This window comes from Melanerpes formicivorus, unplaced genomic scaffold (genome assembly GCF_026170545.1).
Source record: "Melanerpes formicivorus ecotype bairdi unplaced genomic scaffold, bMelFor1.0.p_v2 SCAF_4, whole genome shotgun sequence".
In the NCBI taxonomy this organism is placed as follows: Eukaryota; Metazoa; Chordata; class Aves; order Piciformes; family Picidae; genus Melanerpes; species Melanerpes formicivorus.
Window position 1 is genome coordinate 22,751,780 of NW_027142356.1, and position 23,094 is coordinate 22,774,873.

General features: G+C 40.5%; 1 protein-coding gene across 13 annotated transcripts in view; it reads right to left on the bottom strand.

The window, feature by feature from the left end:
• Positions 1-23,094, bottom strand: part of TRIM2 (tripartite motif containing 2) — a 124,450-nt gene that overhangs the window by 32,973 nt on the left and 68,383 nt on the right. For 10 of the 13 annotated variants that reach the window (XM_068137263.1, XM_068137261.1, XM_068137265.1 and 7 more), the window contains 2 exons: positions 7,686-7,867; positions 5,329-5,566 (listed from right to left, as the gene is read on the bottom strand). In XM_068137263.1, coding sequence (XP_067993364.1) covers positions 5,329-5,566; positions 7,686-7,819 — 372 coding nt within the window. In that variant the 5' untranslated portion in view covers positions 7,820-7,867. Of the gene's footprint in view, positions 1-5,328; positions 5,567-7,685; positions 7,868-12,463; positions 12,834-23,094 lie in introns of those variants that run through there. The other 3 variants (XM_068137272.1, XM_068137269.1, XM_068137260.1) reach the window with 3 other exon arrangements.

The following is a 23,094-nucleotide window of genomic DNA, read 5'->3' on the forward strand; positions in this document are numbered from 1 at the left end:
GGAAATTCTTAAGTCTTCTTATATGGTCAAAAAAATTCCTTCTTTTTGAATGAGTGTCGAAAGTTCCTTTTTTTCCTGCCTCTTTAGCAGGAGCAGGGAGGTCATTCTGCCCCTGTACACTGCACTGGTTAGGCCACACCTCGAGTACTTTGTCCAGTTCTGGGCCCCTCAGTTTAGGAAGGATGTTGACTTGCTGGAACGAGTCCAGAGAAGAGCAACAAAGTTGGTGAGGGGTTTGGAACACAAGCCCTATGAGGAGAGGCTGAGGGAGCTGGGGCTGCTTAGCCTGGAGAAGAGGAGACTCAGGGGTGACCTTATCACTCTCTACAACTACCTGAAGGGAGGTTGTAGACAGGCTGATGATGGTCTCTTCTCCCAGGCACCCAGTACCAGAACAAGAGGACACAGTCTCAGGCTGCGCCAGGGGAGGTTCAGGTTGGATGTGAGGAAGAAGTTCTATACAGAAAGAGTGATTGCCCATTGGAATGGGTTGCCTGGGGAGGTGGTGGAGTTGCCGTCGTTGAGGGTGTTCAGAAGGAGACTTGATGGGGTGCTTGGTGCCATGGGTTAGCTGTTTGGGTGGGTTGGATTGGTTGATGGGTTGGACACGATGATCTTGAAGGTCTCTTCCAACCTGGTTTGGTTTATTCTAATAAAGGTTTATAATTTAATGCTTTGGTTCAAAATATTTTAGGAAGCCCTTTACTTATTGAGTATTTTCATCTTTTTATACTTCTGTTTCCTGTTGAACATCATAAACATATTTACAGCAATACATGTAGAAAGAATGCTTCTCAGTGTCATATTGAAGTTTAACCTAATCAACTGTCTTCCTCCCTCTTAAAGCACCAGAGGATCACAGAAGATAGAATGGTAATAGCAAGCAGACTACAAAGACCTAATGTGTATGTCTGCATAGAAATAATATTCTTTGCTTCAGTCAAAGTCAAAACGCCTTAAGTGAAACAGCTTTCATTTATGATTAAGATCTTTGGATTGTGTCATAGCTGGATGAGAAAGCAAACCTGATATTAATACAACTCAGGCTTCAAGTGATAAGATGATTTCCTAAGATTTTGTCCAGCATTTCCTAATCAGGTAAGACTAATTTCTAACTACAGACTGAAGTGTATTACTGGCTCTTCCTCTCTCCTCCATGCCCAACACAGGCATCACATTTTGTGATGTTCCCAAAAAGCATTTAATGATTACAGGTTTGCTTTACAAAACCTAGGAAAAAAATGTTTGCCAGAATGCCTTCCTTTCAAAATTGAAGATATACTATGGCATTCAACACTGTCTTCAGGTGTATTTCCACTGAACTCAATGAGAACATTCCCATTAGCTGTATATATTCAATGGTTCTGAAATTCCATCAACAAAGTATGCTGGTCCTCCAGACCCATGCATATATTCAGTACTGTAATTTAACTGAATTTACAGAAACTTTTGCAGAATCAAGGGTGAAGATACTTCTGAATGAGATTTCACAAAGCCATGTGAAGTTCAGGTATTGAGAAAAAAAGCTCTCACCAGTCATAAGCCCCCTCCTCTCTAAAAATCACATTGTTCACCTCTGCTTTCTATCTGTTTGAATTAAAACAGCAGTCCTGAAAAATACAATGAGTCAGCTCTTTGCCAGCATTCTTCCTTATGTAACACACATGCTTAACTCCTCTGCTCCTGGGCGAGTCTGCACCTTAGCTTTGTACATTTTCAAATATAAATTTGGATTACCTGAGGACACTTCCCAGATTTCTAATGAAATTTAGAATGTGGGATTCCATTTCTCCTAGCCATAGATTTTGCCTTACTCATGCAATAAACCTGGAAACTTAGGCAAATTTTAAACAACTTTTGGCAAACTACCATGACTTAAACAACATGCTTACATACAACTGAACCATCCAATTCCTATATAGGACTTTTCAGTTCAGTCAGATATGATTGTATCAGTCATAATACTGCTTCCTAACTGGATTAAATATTCCTTGTGAGGTAAAAGAAAATTTCACCAGCATTCAGATCAGATTATTACTTCTGTGTCTTGTTGATTGTCTGACATTCTGAATTTCTTATTTAGCCTCAGTGACATACTGAATATTGCAGAATAGAGAAAAACATAGATTATACTTTAATGAGATACAGGGAGAAATGAGATGGTATGAAGCAGAGAGATGAGGAAAAAAAAACCCTAAGTTTAAAAAGTATGTTATAAACTCACTTTATTATCAATGATAGGTGCTTTTTTGTTGTTTTTCTAAGAGAAGCATACAGACAGTAAGTAACAGCTGCACAAGTCCAGGAGATGTTTTTATAGACAAGGTGTCATACCTGTTAAGCTGCCAAGCTATTCTGTGATCTTTTGAGAAAAAGCTAGTCAGAGATAAGGCATGCTCCCTTCTGATAGTGATTAATTTAATATTAAGAATGCTCTCTTGTTAATTCTCTAGGCGGAAAAGACACCGCACCTGTAAAAACATGGATCGTAGACTCCAGGCTGACTTTCACTTCAAATAAAACCCAATCGTGGCCTTCTTGGAATGGCTGACTGCAAAGAGGCTATACCACTCAGTACATATTAGGAAGAAATGGACTTAGAATTTCACAGCTTTCCCTACCCTGGCTGTTGTACCTGCCACTAAATGATTGTAGATTAATGTTTCCACATCAAGATCCACCAAGAGCTGCAGGTGCTTAGCACCTGAGGAAAACAATCCAATACATTAATATGTAGGAAGAAAAGAATCTTCTGTTACATTGAAAGTTCATAACATACGCTACCCCAGTATAACAAGAACATGTCTTTATGCCCTGTGTTGGGTGAATATGAGGAAACACGTTTATAGTTCGAGCATGGGAAGTCATCTCTTATATTAAGGTACAACAAGCTAGGTTTCATCTTTCCTAAGAACACACACAACAAAGATGCCACAACAGAAGATAGATTTGCACAGAAGGAATAGGATATTCACATACATGTATTAAAAATGAAAGTGGTGGAAATAAAAGACCATTTGGAATTAAAAGTATCTAATCCATATGGCTTGAGGAATGCTAAATTAGAAAGAGTTATTGGCCATTGGAATGGGCTGCCCAGAGAGGTGGTGGAATCACCATCACTGGAGGTTTACAGCAGGAGACTTGATGGGGTGCTTGGTGCCATGGTTTAGTCAATTACATAGTGTTGGGTGATAGGTTGGACTCGATGATCTCAAAGGTCTCTTCCAACCTGGTTAATTCTATTCTATAAGTTACAAGTAGACAGGCAAATCCATTAAAAATTATCTGTGCATTAGTTTCTATTCCATTTCAATCAGAGAGGTTTAAATCCAGCAGGGCTAGAAAGATTGAAAAGTTTGCTTGAAAAAAAAACTTATTCCCAAGTTAATAAAAAGACCTGGCAATATCTGTATGGTATATACTTGATGCAAATGTTTCCTGTGACAGTGAAAATATAATGGGTTTGACCCCACTCCAAGTAATACGTAAAAATTAATAGAGAGAGGATTCAGTCCAGAATGACTGCTGGTTATGTGCAGGCATTCTGCTTCAGCTTTCACCTCAATCCTCCCTCACTCCCTGAAGCCTCCAGCAAAGCTGCTGTCAGCCAAGTACTTGCCACACAGTGCTCTGACGGTGTGTACGGACAAGCCAATAAAAGCATGTTTCCTCAGTCCGGTCAGGTCTAAAGTGCTCAGCGCCTTGCCCAGCACACCCTGCCCTTCAGCCAGAACCACCTAGCCACCCTCAAACAGCTCTCTCCAAAGCTTATCTCAGTTCCTCCCTTCACAAAGCCTAATGTGTGCACTTTATCTTAATTGCTTTTCCACAAAGCTTTAAATTGGAGTCATCATGTCCCCAACCCTCCCAGATACTTACTGAAACAAGAAGGTATTCCTATCACACACTACTCAGCATTCTAGAAGGCATGCTATGTTTCAAGTTAAGCCAAGTAAACTTGGTTTAGAGGACTTACAAGTCTGTATTTTCCTACAAAGGAGTTCTCAGAGCAGTATAAAGTGCCATAGTTTTAACTGCAGGCAAGCCAGTTTTTCTAAGCATACCCAAAGAATCATCAACTAAAGTTTAGTGTAAAATGCAAAACTAGTAACATCTTCATTTTGATGTTTTTTCTGCATTTCACAATCAAAGAGCTCCTGGCAGAACTGCTACACCAGAAAAGAACTGATTCATTTTAAGGAGAGGCAACAAAATGCAAGTAAAATGTCGGAACATACTAATCAGTAACCACTACACACACACAAGTATAGCACACATGTAAAAGGTTACACCAGCTATTTATCCATTAATAACCTCATTCCAGCAGGTCAGTAAAGGCAAGGGAACCTAGCTGTTCCCTGTAAGACTAATCACTACGCGTCACCTCAATTATTCCTATACAACTGATACACCTGAACTGAGTATCCAATAAAACAGGCTCCAGAAAGTTGTCTTAGAATACTGGCACGTGTTTTGTGGCTTGCATAGACGCAAAGCATTCAGTTTACAACACAGTATCACTCAGCTTTGCAATGTGGTCCACTGACATGTTTCTATATGCCTGCTATGAAACAGGAGCTCATATGCCTACCATGAAGCCACAGAGGTTAACACTGAAAATTAAGTAAGTGGAGTTAGAGCTGTGTTTGTAATAACCTAGGAATACTTACTCAGTTGGAGGTACCTGCCAGTGAATGCATTGATATGATTTGAAGGTGGATGCCAGGCAAAAAAAGTAGGTGCAGGGGAAAACAAAAAACACACCAAAACAGCGAAAGAGCCTTAGAGAACTGATATGAGAGATACACAAAGCACTGCAGATAAAGAGAAGCTTTCTGTTTCTAGCCTATGCTGACCCAAAACATTCTGAACTAGGACACCCTTTAATTTGGTTGCATGTTAATATGATCACACAGCTTTTGGTACTGCCTTAGTATGCAGATCAATCTGACTTCTAAGGTCCCTGCCACATACTGCCTGAAGAAACACGTAGATTCCCACTGCAATAGTCGATCCATGTCTACCCATCTCAAAGAGGCAAAGACACAAGGCTCAGCACTTGCAGGACAACAGTTTTGCCCAAATGTACTAAAAGACAGTATAATCCAAGATAGCTGGTAAGATAGATATAATATCCTGGCTACTTTAAGATGTTCCACTAAGAGCATTTGATTTAAGAATTGCTCGTCTTTTGTGGACACAAAAATCAAATAACTATTGTGATTCCAATTCCCTGACTATGTTTTTAGAACAAAAGATCCATGACAAACCAGACCACTCAGCACATATCAGCACCTGCATATCACAGGAGTTCATCTCACTTACATTTCCATCATGATTGGGACAGGAGAGCGGTTTGCCTGCAGCAACAGCAGTGACAGTCTCCAAGATGGAGGACTCTTCAATGCTGTTGTCCGGCGTTCGTTGCAGGACATCCATCAGGTTGGTGATAAAGAAGTTGTTCTGGAGTGCAGAAACCCCTTTCTCTGGTAGAATGGAGGTCTGGCGGCACACAGGGCAGGAAAGGGTTAAGCTATGGGCTGGAATGTAATTCTGTAAGCACCTATGGGGAAGGGAGGTGGAAGGGGAGAAAAAGAGAGGCAAAGTATCATCAAAGAGGAAAAAAACTTCCTTTCAGTTTAAGAATTGGTTTGAAATAGCGCTACCCCTTCTTGCAAAAGGAAAGGTGTATCACCAGGCTTCAGAAATAAAAGTGGTTATGGGGACTTTATTTTCCTTTGCCTTTAAACCTTTTTTCTCTTCCACATGAAAAAAAGGTTCAATAAGATGACAACATTGTAAGAATTATGTGCCCTTCTTTGAGATACTTGTGCAGAGTAGATCCATGCTTCCAGATATCTACTGCATCCTGCTCCCATGACAGCAAAAAAATGTACACTATCAGACAAAGTTTAACAGACATTAAATTACTGCACCAAGTATTTGAGCCTGCGTCTTTAACTGACTAACCAGTGGTTGACCCGTCTTTCTAATAGAATCTCCTTTACTATCTTGCTTTTGTGCATTTAGTTTCAGAGATTTTCAGAGCTAAAATCTGGTCTCAATAAAGCCAATGAAAAATCTTCCATTTATTTCAATTAGGAAAGTTATTTGGCAGTTAGCCAGAATCAACATAGCTCTTTTTACTACAGAGAGAGGTATGTCTTAGGTTATCACAGTTTATGTTACAGAGAGTTTTAGAGGAGAGTTTTGTTTGTGTTTGAGTATGAAGGGGAGGTGGTGTTGTGAGGGTTTTTAGAAAAAGCTCTGTTTCACAGAAACCGGTACAGAACTACTGTGATCAACAATATGCAGCAGACTGGTACAGGTAACAGTGCCACTTCTGGACTTGAAAATCAAGTTAGCAGTTCCTAAGCATGAAAGCAGTTCAGTGGAGTCCTATATGCACAGGAAGCTTCACAGAATGCAGTTCTCAGGGAGTCTAAAACAGGAGCAGTGCTACACAAAATTCCTCAGGAAATGCCAACCAAGAAAGTTTGACCTTGCGTGGCTGCATAGCTCTTATCCACTTCCAAGGGCTTTTGCTTGCACCACTGCTCATCCTCCCTTGGCAGCTCTCCTCCTGACCCCCCAGTAAGGGCTCCATGAAAGGAAAGCTTAGGTTTTGTACATCAGTAGTACACTGTGGGAGAGTCCTTCCAGCCTCTCTCCATAACCAGATCAGCGTTAAGAGGATTACAGTGAAAACCAGAAGCTGACCTTAGGATTTACACATGAACTGAAGTCAGGAAACTTAGAGGCATGATGGTGAAAATCTTGACTTCACTGACTTCAGCAAGTGTTGCTGCTGACTTCTGTAAAGGTGAGTTTTCCTGTTCTACCAAAGACAACTTGACCTGACACACTGAAGAGATCCACAATTTTTCTTACATCCTGCACAAAATTAGATACCTGCACCACAATTTTAAGAGGTGGAAACTGCCCAAACTAAATGTTCGCAAAAAATGTCATTTATTATAATTCTCATGCCATGCAATAAGTAGTTCACAGAGCTGCATCCCATCACCAGATAAAGAACTCTAATCAGGAATTCTGATAATCTTTCTGCAGATGCTGTATTCCCCCCACCATTCAGTAGATAATATAACATTAAAATATCGCTTCAGTAGATTCAAGTCATTCAGCTGAATACAGCAGAGAGCAGGTTGCTGTCTTATCGTCTCTCTTTTCAAAGTTTTTCCATTTCAGTCAACTAAGCTGCAGAATAATGAAGACACTTAACCACTGGTTATTAATAATGTATATATCATGTCTCACCCTTGGGCATTACAGGATGGGATAATTATTTCTGTGCTTGGTAAACCAACAAAGAAAGGGGTTTATTGTTTGTAATTATAGAACAGTCAGTATAAATTGGAGGCTATTAATTTGAGGTCCAAATTCTGATTGCCATCACCTTTCATGCTGGTTTTACTGTAAACACTAGTTTCATTGGATTTACTTTTTATTTACTCTTACACAATGTGTTCCAAACATTCTACTGCTGTCTCTTCCTGCCACAAATAACAGTGTTCTTCTACATCCCTGTCTCCCCGGCCTTCCCAGACTTTTATTGTGCCTTGACCTGACAACTAAAGACAACAGTCTCTATCCACTGAAAGATGCAGAGTTCTATGCTTGTTGCACAAACACCTAGTTACAAACAAGAGGAAAGGACTTACCTCTCACAGAAAGTGTGCAGGCAGGGAAGTACTTTGGGGTTCTTGTAGCGGTCCAGGCATATGCTGCAAATCAGAAACTGCTTGTCGATCTGACGGACCACGGGACTTGGGATACTGGAACCTTCACTGGCCATCCTAGACCACTGACATATGGGTCCTGTTCCCTTTTACCCTGCACACTGCTGGAGTGGGATGAGGAAAAGAAAAAAAAAAAAAAAAGAAGAAGAAAAATGGCTTAGAAACGCCATGAAACAATAAAACCAACAACTAATTCACTTGCATTTCATCTTCATGCAAGAATTCATGTTTCCATATAGAACCAAGTAGTGAAGAATTAAACTCCTAAAATGGTTTATTAGTGTGAGATCCTGGAAAACACTCAACCAAATCTACACCACTTCTGAACAGGCATTCTGGAAAGGTATGTTGCCTCTGGATTGAAAGAGTCACAGGGCTGTCTGCTTTTAAAGACATCCCACAACAGAAACATTTTTGTGCCAGTAAGTCCAGCAAGTGCTAACAAACATCGGATTTCTTGAGGTTACAGTACTGCTGGCAAAATGCTTCAACTGGGACTGCATCAGCCAGTCACATCACAGGCAAGACTTTGAAAATGGTTCACCTAACATTATTTTTTCTTTTCAATGCTGGTATTGATGAAGGTATAGCAGGTTTGGGCTACAGGATGATGGCAAGAAGGAACCTCCAGAACCTGTCAGCCTGTGGGATGGAAGTGCTTAAATTCTGCATTAGCAACTGGGAAGAGGTAGGTGAAATGAAAAGCCTCATGATAGAAGAAACTGAGCAAAGAAGAGGCAACTGATGGATGCTGAGAATCAGCAAAGGTAGGGTGAAGGATACATGAAGTGTATCCAAATAATAAATGCAAGAAAATAGCGTTCCAGGTAGAAAAGGGTAGTAAGAAACATGTTTTTAGGACTGAAGACTCTTCATAATCCTGGCACAAAATGAATGAATTAAAAGGGTAAGGAAAAACAAACAAACAGACAAACAAACAAACAAACAAAAACAAACAAATCCCCAACCACAAAACCCACAAACACCAAACAAAAAAACTCCCACACCAAACAAACACCAAAACTATTGACTGACAGAATTAAAATTGCAGGTTTAAGGAGTAACATCAGGCTTAAAACTCCTGCTGTCCAGAAACAAGGCACAAGGAGAGAAAAATTAAGGAGGAAAAGGAAGGAAGCAACCTCAGAAAGAAATAAACTGCCTGCTAAAATATTTTAGGAAAACCTGACAAGCAGAGAGCCTGGCAGGGTGGCCCAGCAAGAACTCCTCTCCATCAGCATTTCTAGCAGGCTGGAGTGCTGGAAGGCACAGGCTCATTCCCAGGGGAGATGACCGCAGCATCTCTGTCACAGCATTGAATTCTGCCAGTTCTCCCACACCCACAGTGAAACAAGGGCTTGTCTTCTATGTGAGCAGAGAGCCCAGGTGCACTTCTTCACTGCGGGTACAGTCTTGAGGTAACAACTTCTTCCCTAGATATTTTCTACCTCAGTTTTCATCACCCATTTCAGATAATTTGCTATTTGGCTTAAGGGCAATTTGGGCTTCTGAGGACAGCAATAACGAGCCCTCTGCCTCAGTGCGAATTGTGCTCATTCAAAGGTCACTCAGTTCAACAATGATCCATATGACCTGTATCATTTTATTGGCAGCACATCAGATCATCTTCCACTGCTGAATGCGTAGCACAATGATCTGTTAGAGCTGAATTCATGATGTTCTTCCTGAGGTATGTATTCATCTGGACCGGTATGCTTTACTTACTACACTGAGCAAGTGGCTGTCTAGGATAATGAACAGTGGTTACAGATCACGCCGTACTGACTTCCCTGATAACAGGTTCCTGTGGAACCGCCTCACTAACTGACAGCAGTAACCGGTGTTAATGTGATGCAAAATGTTTATAGCAGGCCCTTTTGTTTCCTTTTTTCCCAAGAAAGGGAAATCTGCAAGGTTAAAGAGGTTTGTAATACTCATGAAGTATCATGTGTGTGAGACAAATATGCACAATTTCAGGATTAATAGTTTGTTTTACTTTTTTCATTTCTCTCTCTATAATAAACCAAAAATGTGCATATTACATAAGTACAAATTAATTTAAATGCCATAAATCGCACACAATAAGGCTTAGGAGACCAATTAGGAACCCATGTTACTTTTTAAAAGCCTGAGTCACAAATAGCTTTACAAGAAGTGAAACAAAAATATCTAGCTTTCACAAAACGGTGTAGGAAGAGCAGATTATCAAATATTCATTAACGTATTCATGCCTTTGGCAGCAGAGAATGTGGAATTTCAGTGATGTGTTTCAAAAGAAAATCCATTTCAGCACTGATGCAGCTGTGTTTGCCTCCCACTCTCCCTCTCCAAAAGTAAGGGGTGGGGACACAAACAAAAGAAGATAATCAGAAACAGGAAGGCTTCTTACCAAAAGCACAATTTCCAAACTGGACACTGATACATTATGAAAAGTGTGGTTTGGGGCTTGTTTTTTTGTTACAGATTAAACACAGACTATAGAAAACAATCCACACTTAAGATATGAAAGCATAGGCCTCCAATGATTCCTGCCTGTCATTTAACAGAAGAAAGTTCTCCAGCAACCAGGTATTTTTTTGTAATTTCATCTTTCTGCCATAAAGTATAGCTCACCAGCAAATAGTTTTTATGCAAGGAAAACTGCTGCCTGAAAAATTTCACACTGATTTAATTTGATCTTCATTTCAGTCTTTCACATTCCCCCCAGTCTCACTTGAAGTCAGGTGATTCTTATCATTTCATGCACAAACCTCATGACAGCCTCTTTAATTTTCAAATGTTCACACTTTGTCAGTGAAAGAAACCATTAACAATTCAGAAACAAGTGCATTTAATATTTAATGTTTTGTCTGGAATATGGCAGGCCATGATCATCATTTATCCCCTCTGCTCACATAAATCAAGTTTGAAACATACATTTCAAGCTTTGGCCACTACCTGGTACAGATATTTCTCACTGAAGTGGTTCATTAAAAAAAAAACCCAACCAAAACCCCCACCACTTTTGGAGTAGAATTTCCAGGATTCTGAATCCTCCCTGAGCCAACTCTACCTCTGATGAATTTTGATGAATGTAATGTAGCTACAAGAAGGAAATTTTGCCCACTGACTAAATGAAAGCAACTGTACAAAGACTATTTGAGGAAAAGCTGCAGATTTTAGACGATGATTATGAATTTAACCAAAGACAGCATTCATTCTGATTTGCTTCTGTGCCTGCAGCAGTTCCTCACAACAGCAACACAAGTTTCAGCTGTATTAGCAGTGAGAGACTTCCCAAAATAAAGCTACTTTGATGGGAAAAAAAAATAAAATCTCTTTTTTCTTGTAGTAGCATCTGCTGAGCTCGGCAACTGCCAGAGCTCGTTTCAGAGGTTCACCATAACGAAGGGAAGATGAAGCATGAGCTTTGAAAGCAAGTCTGAGAATCACTTCTCCATATAGTTTAACTTCATAATTTAAACACACAAAGCCAAAGATTTATGAAACGTTGCACCAAACAAAACCCCACCCATGTATCTATAAGCAGCACACACTGAAAGCCCTGTTCAGGTTTGCTCAATCAAGTGCAGAAGAGTTCTGAAATGTACACCCTTTGTCATTCCTTGAGGCTCACAGATTGTTATCCTTCCAGCAACCCCTAAAATATAATTGTTCTTCTTCCTTCTGCTGAGGATACAATAATCAATTCTCATTCAAAATATACTGTACAACAAAGAAATGAGAAAACAATGGCTCTCTATGCTAGTGGAAAGCCTTGCCCTGCTATGCATGCACGCCTTCAGGAATGAAAGTCAGGGTGCGGCCCCACCCATATGAAAAGAACTTCCTATACCACTAGAAAAGGATTTAAAAATGTCAGGGTACAGCAAATAACGATTTCAGAAGAGCTGTTTCAGATAAACAGAGACATGTAGCAGGAACATGCACCCTTTACACAGGTATCTTCACATGAGCTCTGGAATTCCTCATGAGTTACCAAATTCTGTATTCGTTTTCACAGCCCAGATGAGAAAAGAATATTGGCAAACTTAAAACTGCTTGTTTGGTTCCCAGGATTTATTCCTAAAAGAGCAGAATTCCCTGTTGCTCTTACACTACTATCACTGAACTCCACCCAGCCAGACCTGAAACTAGCCTGAAAGTACAGCCTGAGGAGAACAAATTACTCGCAGCTTGTTCATCCTCTTCTTATCAATGGTATTCGCAACCCAGAGGGTCTATTAATGTATTATGAATGAATAGGTTTCCAATGGCAACCTTTCCAAAAGAACAGTTAGGCCTCAAGAGCTGCAAGAAAGGGTGGGTAACCTCAATAATGTTTCTTCAAGGGTTGGGGGAAGTGGGGTTTAAGACTTCTTAAAACAGATCTACTGCTTCTCCAAAGTCTAAGAATAAAGAACATATTCAAGCCATTTCTAGCAGCAGCCCCAAAATTAGCCGATACAGAGCACACCAAGCAAATTAATAGTCATACCTGACACACACTCCACTTGTGTAAAAGGCTGGATAAGCAAAATTTGCATTCCTTCCTCTCCCACTCTTGCAATCAGCTTGGTGCCTTGTTTAAAACACAACAACCCTCTTAATTCTTATAGCATGCAGAAGCATAATGAACAATCAGGGGCCAAAACAGAAGGAGCAATCCAGCAGCAGACACCAGGAATAACACTGAGCAAACCTGAGCATTTTAGACCTACCCATCTTTGTAGAAAAATAGCTTAATCAGTGCAGTGCTGAGGATAAAATCCTTGCAGGGACGGAGCTGCAGTTCCGCAGTAATCCAAATGAACAAACCATCATCTGTTAATATTTCAAGCCTCAGGCATAAAACTGTTTAAGAATCCCTATCACAGCATAGCCATCATTAGATGCACAACAGATTCTGTGCTCTAAGGAATGATGCTCCATTCCACGAAGAGGACAGGTGGAAAGAAAAATGGAAGAATAAGAGGAGGCCCAGTGAAGTCGTCATGAATTTTTTCTCCCCCCCGGGTCATTTACAAGTGGGAGACCCCTTCAGGATTCAAACCAATCAATCTTTATTTAGCAGATCTTTTTCTCACTCAGCCTGGGCATGAAGACTGCAGCAAATGGTGCAAGGCATTGTGGGATAGGGATGCAGCAGAGAGCTGCAACGAGATTCGCTGGGTTATTTTTTTTCCTCCCTACTCAGCAATCAGCTGTTTCGAGGCTCCGCGCAGTGCCATTGAATTTGGTCACCAGAATGTTATTACAGGATTAGCAGGCGGAGACAGCTACCACTGTGCATCTGGCATGTCAATGCAGCTAAGAAATACATATGCAAATACTCCTCACAAATCGGAAAAGGGATTTAACTCCGAAGGGAAGAGTAAATATTACGTAACGTCCATTACTAGGACAGTCATCGCAGATGAAACAAAAGCACTTTCGTTTATGAGGGAGATAAAAGCTTAACACTTAACGACCGCACTCTGGTTTTTCCAGGATTTGGAGTATTTCCTGGAACGTAATTCTTCCCCGTTCAAACTTTCAGCAGCAACAAGAGACTCCACAAACGCTCTTTGTCTCTCCAGATGTTTAAAGCAGAAGCAAAGAATCTCTTTTAGAAAGCTGTGCCACTGACACACAAACCAGCAGCAGTTTCTTCAGCTACAAAGCTGTGCATTTGACCTGACTCTGATGCCAGTCAAGTATTTACGGCAGTAATTAGTAAACTCACATTTAAGGAAGACAAGAATCAAAGTTAATCAACTGTTCAACTTTTGTGCAAACATGAATGCAAAGGTGTGTTCTCTTAGTTAATCTATTTATTTGGGGTTTTTTAAAATTGTATAAATCACAGACTGGTTCAGACCTTGCTAGGCTGTTACCAAAAAGAAATAAAGAGAAATTTGGTGTCTGGTATTCTTCAGCTGTGCACCACAAGTCTTGAAAAAGTGCTTGTGAATACACAGACATTACTGAAGCGAAACAACACTGAATTAGCTTTGTGTTTGGCATAACAGCTGGTGGGTTTTGCAGACAAGGTAGCATTTGCATCCTCTAAATACAGAGTATCTTTTCTTTTGAAAAAAACAAATCATATGCAAGTATTTCAGCTAACTGAGGCTAACAAAGCTTCCCACAGACCAAAGGACACAAAGGTCCATTTGCATCAAGAAGGAAAAGTGTAGGGTTTAAATACTGTCTGTGCTAGTCTGACTTAATTAGGACAGATATAGTTATTTTAGGAATTTAAAATGTTGGTCGTAATATCTTTAACCACAGTTTCCAGACGATAATATTTATTCCATTCTTGGACTGATGAGGTAAATAGCATTAATAATCATTTATCATTACTGAAATGTAATCCAAATTCCTGCTAAAAATACAGATTTGGTGTCCATGATTTACTTTCCACTTGGCAGTCATTTAGCCACATTGGTTTTATGCATCACGCAGGCAGCTTGGTTTCCCTGGGTAATGCTTACAGGGCAAAAGCATGTTGTAATCCAGTTTATAACCTGAAATGAAACATCAGGCAGCCTGTGTTAGGATTTTGGGTGTTTGTGCCAAAATACTGCTCCTCTGATTCCCTCAACATGCGCTGAATTGTGTCAAAGAGAGAGCACAAGATATGTTTTGCTTTAGTTCCAGCATTCAGCAGGTCAGAAAAAAACCCAGGCATCTGCACAGCAGGATTCACAGTTAAAAAAAAAAGAAAGGCAAACTTTTAAGGCATATTTTTGGAGGGATTGGGTTTTATACTTGGTTGGGTTATTCTGTTCTGAAACTGTCTACAGAACCCCCATGACAAAAAGCAAGCAACATATTTCACTTCCACAAGAAGATCAAAGGCCTTTTGTTTCTGCCATTGGAATAAAGACATATTTAAAAATCAAGTGAGAAAATTCAGGAGTGGCACCCCCAGAAATGAGGTGGAAGACTGTAGGACAGAAATAGGCAAGTATCATTTAACTGCTTTCTTTTCCTTGCTCATTTCAAGCATTAAATGTACACACTCTAAACCAGAATGAAAAGGATTACTCAAACTACCATTCCCATTTACAGTCCATAGCAAAGCCTACATACCCCTTGAATCAGAACCCGTAACATACCTCATGGCTAAAGGAGACTGCAGGAGTCACAGCTGCAGCCACTCTCCCAGGGACCCACACCTCCAAATGAGAGATTGCTTCAAAGTGCAGTTCATTTACAATCAACTCCAAAAAGCTGCCTGCTGACAATGAGCTGGTATTTTGCAAATAATTCTGCTTCTTCAACCAAAACCAAAAATAGTGTGGTACTGAAAAGGAGATAGAAGTCACAGCATTTCCCTTGAGATATTTGTTCCTACATGTTGAATATTGCTATGTGGGTTTCTTCTCTCTAGCAAAGAGGAAATTGATTCATAGCTCAATTGGCAGTCTTGCACTTTACCCCCATAGCAGTTACTACCAGTTTCAAATAGGTTTATTGTATGTGTATGTCTTCTGAGTTGCAAGATAGAGTGGGGCTTATTGTTATGTGCTTGGGTTTGGTTAGTTGTAATTTTCCTTTAAAAGAAAATTAACAGGCTACCTTCCCTCAAAAAATTGCTGCTCTCATTGCTGCTGCTGACTTACCTGTGTCACTGCTGACCAGTAAATTAAATTCTGGAGAAGAAAATTCAAAGTATACACCATTCACAAAAGAGTGATTTAGCCCCTGGAAATGTTATGGGGTTTGAGTAATTTATTCTTTTCCCTGTTCATATTCTTCGGGGTGCCATAAGCTACCAAAAAACCTCATAGCTAATTTATAGACCATAGGTAGATATTAGTATATCCTTCCCTAATGTTACATAGTTCATTCAAATACTCCAGGTTAAGATTAATGGTCTACACTAACACCTCTACTATAAATTGAATGAAAGGAGGACTAAGTCAGTCTGCTGTGAAAAAGAGATTTTAAGGTCATCAGAAAAAAAAAATAAAATAAAAAAAAATTAATGGTGTAGCCCAAACTAAATGGCCAGCTAATACAGCCCTGGCAATTAAGACAAGCTGATAAAAACAAGTTGGGAGAGACCAAAAATCAATTACTCAATGCTGACATGCTGGGAATGAGGGCTACTGTGAGAACACAAATATAGGAGAGGATGGGCTGTTACAGCCATTACCCAGCTCCACATCCTTAATTTGACCCTGGTGCCCAGAAAGCAAGTGGAGTGAAACAACCAAGCTCTGTCATTGTGGGACCATGTCCACACTAGGGCATCCGTAGTCATCCTCACAACACAGCAGTGGTGGAATTGCCATTACCTTTCCCTGATGTGCACTGATGCAGTCCCAGCAGCTCCCGCAGTCCAAGTGCAATTCCAGATCGAACCTCACATTCTCCAACAGCCCAGACTGTAGCTCACATAGTCTGGGAAGAGCCACAGCTTCCTCCCACAGTGGGTTTATGGCTAGAGGACACGTCTGCCCCAAAAAGAGCTCTGCTAGGTCCTGTTTCCTCCTGAGCCACAGCCTGCAGCCATGATCACTCTCCCATCTTGTGATCCAGTAAAGCAGATGCTTTTCCCCAAAGCTTGTGACCCAACACATGGCCTATCATAGCCTGGGAGGCAAAGAACTTTAAAGGTTTGCCTGGGATATAATGCTGGGCTGCTGGAGACATTCCCAGATCACCAAGAACCTGTCCTCTTATGCCTTTGCTACTTAATTTCCTTCTACCTTCTGCTTACGCCTAGTTTAGCTTGCCAGCATTACAGCTTTTGCAGCACAACTGCAGCCAAGCTGGGACAGCCTGACCTCTCTGCTCAGCCATCCTAAGCTTAGCTGATGTCACTGCAAAACCTACCTGTCTCCAGCACTGATGTTGCAAGTCAGACAGCACTAAACACAAACTGCATTTCTTCCTTCTGTGTTATTCTATTTCCCCTTTGGGGTATTTGCCACTAAGGTGGCAGGACCAGGCACTACCGTCAGCAGAAAGCAGCTCTATGTTCTGGCATTTCTTCTGCATGACAACAGACACTCAGTATCACTGTCAGATGTTGATGTCATGAATTAGGTTTCTTTTCAAAGCTTTAACTGTTTCTATTTAGAAGTTTTCTCACACTTTCAACTCTTAGGGACGAAGAAATAATAGGAATAGAATCTACTGCTACCAATTAAAGCCCTGCTAATAGTTTTACATGCCTGGTGCTCTGTTGCTTTTTCCTCCTTCCTTTCCTCAGTCTGTAATCTAAGTTTATAACAGGGTGAATGCCTAAAATACATGGGTGGGCCTCTTAAGCCATCAACTACTATGCTTTTACCCCAATTAGTGGAGGAGAGAAGGATTATGGCTGTACCCTCTTTTCTTCTCTATCCCTGTCCCCACAACTTCTGTCTGCCTCTGCAGTGCCATTTCTCCACCACCTTATGGCAGTGCAGTGGTCTTGCTTCCATCCCCACAGGCCACATCTCCCAGCTGTTCTGCCCTCTTGAAGAGGTGACCTGCTGATGGCTGCCCTGCACATGCCAAGGGGACAAGACTGGCAGGTTAGAGCTCATGTGATTACATAGCCATCACTTATCTGAGATATGATACTTACTTTAAGGCCATTTGTCTGTCTGAGATTTTCAGGATCTCATTTTGAGTCAGGGCATTGCACAATAAATTCCAACACAGTTGGAGGACACTGGATTCACTGCACATGCAAGGACAATTTGAGTGCTTGCAGTGAAGTCCACGAATCCCCAATCAAATGGCCAGTATTCTCATAAATGAGATTTCAGAGAGAAGGGGTAAGAAACGAGAGGGAAAGGGCATACTGAGAGATTACACTGTCACATACTAGGCTGAATGACAGCCTCACAGCTGACATTTAAGGCCCCTTCCATGTTAAATAAAATGTCACCTTCTTAGGTGAGCTGTTAAAAAAAAAAAAAACACAATAGATCTGCTGTGAGGCTGGTCCAAGTAATTATTTCAAGGGCTAGATGTAGGCCTAAGTAAAAAGATTTAAAATTGTACATTTGCCATCCAAAGGAGTGAGTTAGAATACCTATACTGAAAAAAAAAAATCTACCCTGATTAACTACCTAGTGCTGTTAACATCACCGTTACAATTCCACATTTTTGGCTCTATAGGCCTACCAATTTTGTTAATGCTGACACAGCTCTGTTCAGCATTTATAGGCACACAGACTCGAATAAAATCAAGCTGAACTGACAAATAATTAAAACTGCACATCAAATCGCTCCTGCTCTATAAACATCTGCTCTGAAATACAAGTTCTCCATGGCAACTCCATAGAAATCACTATTAACCCTTCCAGGCACAGAGTAACAGGCTGTACAGATAAAATGCAGAAGGTTAAGCAGCATTTTGTTTGGAATTACGTCCCTGGCCTTTTCTACACACTGTAAGGTATATGGTACATTGAAAAATGTTGTAGGCATTTTCAGAGTTGCTGAGCAATGGCCAAAAAGAAGTAAAAGCAAGGAACAAATGCTGAATGGTTTTGGTACTGAGCTGTGTGGTAAAGGCTGAACTGCTCAGAGACCATCTTCTTTTGTGCCACCCTGAGACACTCCTCTGGATCTGCCCCATGCTTGTATCTCCACTTGAACTTACAGTTCTGCACCTTTGCTTTTAAGAGAGGTGCTACACGCTGCACATCAAGTGCAAAGCAAAGTTTCTCTGCCTCTGTTTCTGTTTACTTCAGCAGGATTTTGTTGATCTAGCACAAAGTTCAAATTGGTAAGGGAGAAGGCAGCATGCAGCAACTACCACGTGCCATGTAACTTCTTTGTTAAATTAGTCTTCTAGCCCTTTAGATTTCTTTTTTCTCTTGCAGCTTTCAAAATCCCACTTCTCAGCAGTATATGAAATATAAACCAGGAGAGAGAGAGGGGAAAAAAAAGGTATTTCATAGCTAGCAGGAAACAGCATATGGAATCTAAGCATTAAAAAAGCAAACAATGGAGGCAGAAACTGAAGGAATCGTGTAGCTAAGTGGAACTAAGAGCCTCTCTCTAGCCTGTGAGCAGGATGATTTTGGGCTCACATCCTCTGTAGCATTTATATTGCTTAAAAGACAAATTATTTTTTGCTGCACCTCCATAATTACCTTAGCTCTTGTACAGTACCCACCTCATTTTCTTGCCCAGAGTTGAGCAGCAATGTAACCTCCTGTTCAGTCTTCTTTTGACTGGAAAAGTCTTTCAAAAACACAGCAATATGTCTGAACATTTAGATCTTCCTTGGGTTCAGGGAAAACCTTGCTCAAATGTGTCAGGCAGAGGTTTACCCAGGCAGGCTCTTTGCGCTCGCGAAAACACAGCACTCCACTTTCACAGTCAGTAAGCAAACACATTGCTGCACAGAGCAGGTAGTCTGGCAGCACCAGACATAGTGAGAAACAATGTCAGAACAACCTTGGCAAAAGGAGCTCCAGCAGGTTTTAACAATGGTTGTAGGCACAGGAGCTGAACCCATCAAACAACAGTAGCAAAAAACCATCTACAGCTCCCTTGGGGAGCCCCAAGCACGGAACACCTGAATGTACTGGCTGCAATGCTGCGTCCTCTTCCTTTGCATTCAGAGGGTCATTCCATTTCACTTAGCAGTGGTAAACTCCAGCAGTTCAAAACTTGGAAACACCCACTGGATGAACTTCACCCAGTAAACACGTCTTTCCAGTCCTCTGCAAGGACACTCATTTGCTGACTGCATGCCAGTGCTCTTATTTAAAGTACTGCTGTTATGGGAAATAGGTTAAACTTTTCTACAGCAGAGACGAAGTGCTCCAGGTATCTTGTGCCTTATCTGCAGAAATCCATCAGATTCCAGTATATATTTCCACAACAATTTCACTACAGCCACAGTAAAATGTGGTTATCTGACTAGAAAGCCCTGAGTGTGCTGGATCTCCAGACACTCCTAGTGGCCCTTCCTCAGTACCTACCAAGCAGCTACTAGGGGTTAGCCCAGGTTTTCCTCAAGCCTTTTCCTTAAGGTACAATATATCTGACACCAGCTGCAAGGAGCAGCAATAGTAAAAGGAGTCCACCTATATTGTTCATCTCCAAAAATAGTTCTCCTAAGCTTTCTATTAGGCACCTGTTCCAGGTTCTTATTATGCACAGCAGGTGCAAATTAGATGCTCAAGGCTCCTACAGGGTCATAAACAAATACCCATCACTGATGTAGGTCAGAGTTCTGCAAAGATTACATTCTCAGAAAATCCTTATAACATATCTTCCTGCATGAATACCATTTTTTTCCCCCTTCTTTTATTTTTTTTTTTAAACACAGCAATTTACAAAGAAACACCTAGTGAAAGAGGAAAGTAGAACTATCCATATGGCACAATTTTAACACTCTCCCAAACTGAACTTGCCTACACAGGACATTTGTTTCTGTAAGAAAATACATCAGTTTTACTCCACAGGAAAACCAGTACATTTTTAAATACATGAAATACAAACCAGGAGACAGTCTAGAAAATAATAATAACAGGTGAATGCACCTGTGTTTTTGAAGTAAAAAAGCACTTGGAAAAAACACTGGCATGAGGACAGCTAAGAACAATACTGTGTTAAATCAGCCACATTATCATTTCGATTGTGATAGCACCTCGACATGTCTTCCAAGTAACAGAGTCCCACTGTGACAGGCACCAGCTACACAGAACAAATCCTGTGCAACCATACAGGTAATCCAGGTCTTAGCCTTTCACAATTCAACTATTGCCATTTACCTGGCTGTGACACTAAGTATCTACTACACTGTAAATTTCCATAGCCAGATGTTAATTTGGATAAAGGCTACTTCTACAAAGAGATGCAAGGTAATAACTTACGTAGCCTGTCTCTTGCAGACAGAGAACAGGAGCGGATCCTGCCATGCTCTTCCCTTTGTATCAGTAGATACAAGAAATTCAGAAGTAGTTCTTGCAGTGATTGTGCATGATGTTATTGATGTTAGATGTAGTAAATGACAAAAGCCATTTGAGCTGTATGTAAAGTAACCAGGTTTAGGCACTACTGTTAAATACTTGAGACATTCTAGTGAAAAATCAGTCACAAACAGGCCATACAGACTCTGTACTCTCAGGTACTGAACTTCTCTCACTCAAATACCACAATGAGCAGCTGTTAGGATATATCTCAAATAATTTAAACAGTTTTGGAAGCCTAATAAAACAGTTACCACTAGGTTTTTAATAGGTGGAATATGCTCTACTCTGAGTTAAATTTTATTCACAATTTATTTTTTATTTACATTATCATGGCCTGCTCTCAGAAGCCCTTCTTCCCCAACACCAAAAAAAAAATTCAAATTCTCCAGTGAGATAAAGAGCTTTACTGGAAATGATATAATGCACAAACACCTTAGCCCACTTGCAGAAAACCACAGCAAAATGCAGAAGCCAGTGACCTAGCCCCTCCATACACACTCTTCTGCCCCACAACCCACAGCCATCCCTGCAGAAAAGTCCATTACCCTAAATCCAGAAACAGAAAGCAGAACACAGAACAGGAGGCCTCTCATGTTACAGTCTGAACTTCAAGCTCCATGATACTTTGCTCCAGCCAGCACTTTAATTTAGAAGCTGGCATGGCAGCAGTATGGTATTCTATGTCAGCAACAGATTCAACACATGACAGGTAGCTGTTGATTTTTACTCTTCCTTTCTATTGGCCATAGATGAGAAGCTTCTTTCAGGACTAGGAATAATATACTGGATACTCCCTCATCCTGTGAGCTGTGAAACCCATTGCCCCAGGAGAAATGGATAATTTTATGGTGGATAAAGACTTTAAAATACAAAGCCACCACCTCCTCTACCAGAAGCAGGAATGGAGGCACAAATCACTGAGGACGCAAAAGCATTCTGAAGAATATGATGTCTGATCTATTCTTACACTCTTCTATAGGCATCAGCTGCCAGGCGCCATCCAAATTATAAGGCCAGGCTAGACACACTTTTGGTTTGACCCAGACAAACTTTCTAAATACTCAGTGTAGACATCACAGGAGCTAAGTAGCCACTCCCTTGTGGCATAATTAATGACAACAATGGCTTCACAGGGCTGTTTTTATCACTTTGCAGAGCCCTGCCATTTAGTAATGCCAGGTGAAACGAATCCATCAAACAGTTGTTTTAACAGACTTCTGGCGCATGAAGGATGATGCTCTGGACCACAAAGTACCCTTAGCACGTACATCCATTTCTAAGTCATACAAACAAGACACAACAATGGTGACTAACTAGTCATCAACCCAAGCAGAGAATCCTTTTATTTGGGCTACAATACTAAACTGGCATTTCTCGCCACTTCCTCCTATCTTTTCAAATTTACTTTATCATTACAAGGAAAAAATAAAGAAAAAGGATAAACACTTCTAGTGCTATTTCCTTAAGAGTGACATTCATCTTGCTTCTCTATAGAGGCACTCCATTTTAGGTTAAATGCAATGACACCGAGCTTGGGGAAACCATGACTGGATTGCTATTTTGTATCTCCTTATTTGCAAGTTTGCAAGTTGTCTGCCATCCTCAACACAGGTCCATGCAGGAGGGGGACTCGCAGAGATGAAACCATGATGGTAGTTCAGAGAATGCTACCATTCAGGAGTGCAGATAATAGTCTGTACCAAAAGTTAAATATTGGAAGAAGCCTTCCTGCTTTTCTACTTACTTGTATTCAAGACTGTGTACTGTGTCAGCTTCTAATAAGACCAACAAAAATTTTGGACTTCTAAAGCACAGGAATTTATTACTGGAACTGTTCACTTACTTTTCACAAATTCACCTTATTATATACAAATATTTTTGCATTCACCAGTCTAGTTTGGTTTTTTACTCTTTTTTTTTGGTAGGAGGGAATAGCAAAAAGCCAAAAACAACAAAGCAAAAACAACAAACAAAAACCACAACCCCCCAAAACACTAATTAGAGTAAGAAAGCTAAGGAATGAGGGGATTCTCCATCTACACTGAATATGGAAGTGAAGCTCTTATAAAACAGTCCTCTGTTGCATACTGTGTTCTGATTCCTGTGTAATACAGAATTGCACTTATCTCCCCTGGGAGATTTTAAGTAAAGGATTACCTCGTGAAAGAATGGAAAAATATTAATATTTTATTAGTAATGAAGGATCTCAAAGCACACTTGTATTTCACAGTCAAAATTTATTTCCAGCTATTTTAGATGCCTAACTGCAAGGGGGGGAAAAAATAACCACTGCATATTTAATAAATAGGATGAAATCACTTAATTTTGTCTCTTTATTGTAAAATGTTTCCTGAACTGAGATGCAGAAAGATCAGTTGTTCCCAAGAATATGCAGAGCAGGCTCAGAATTAGGTAGTAAGAGAAGAGCC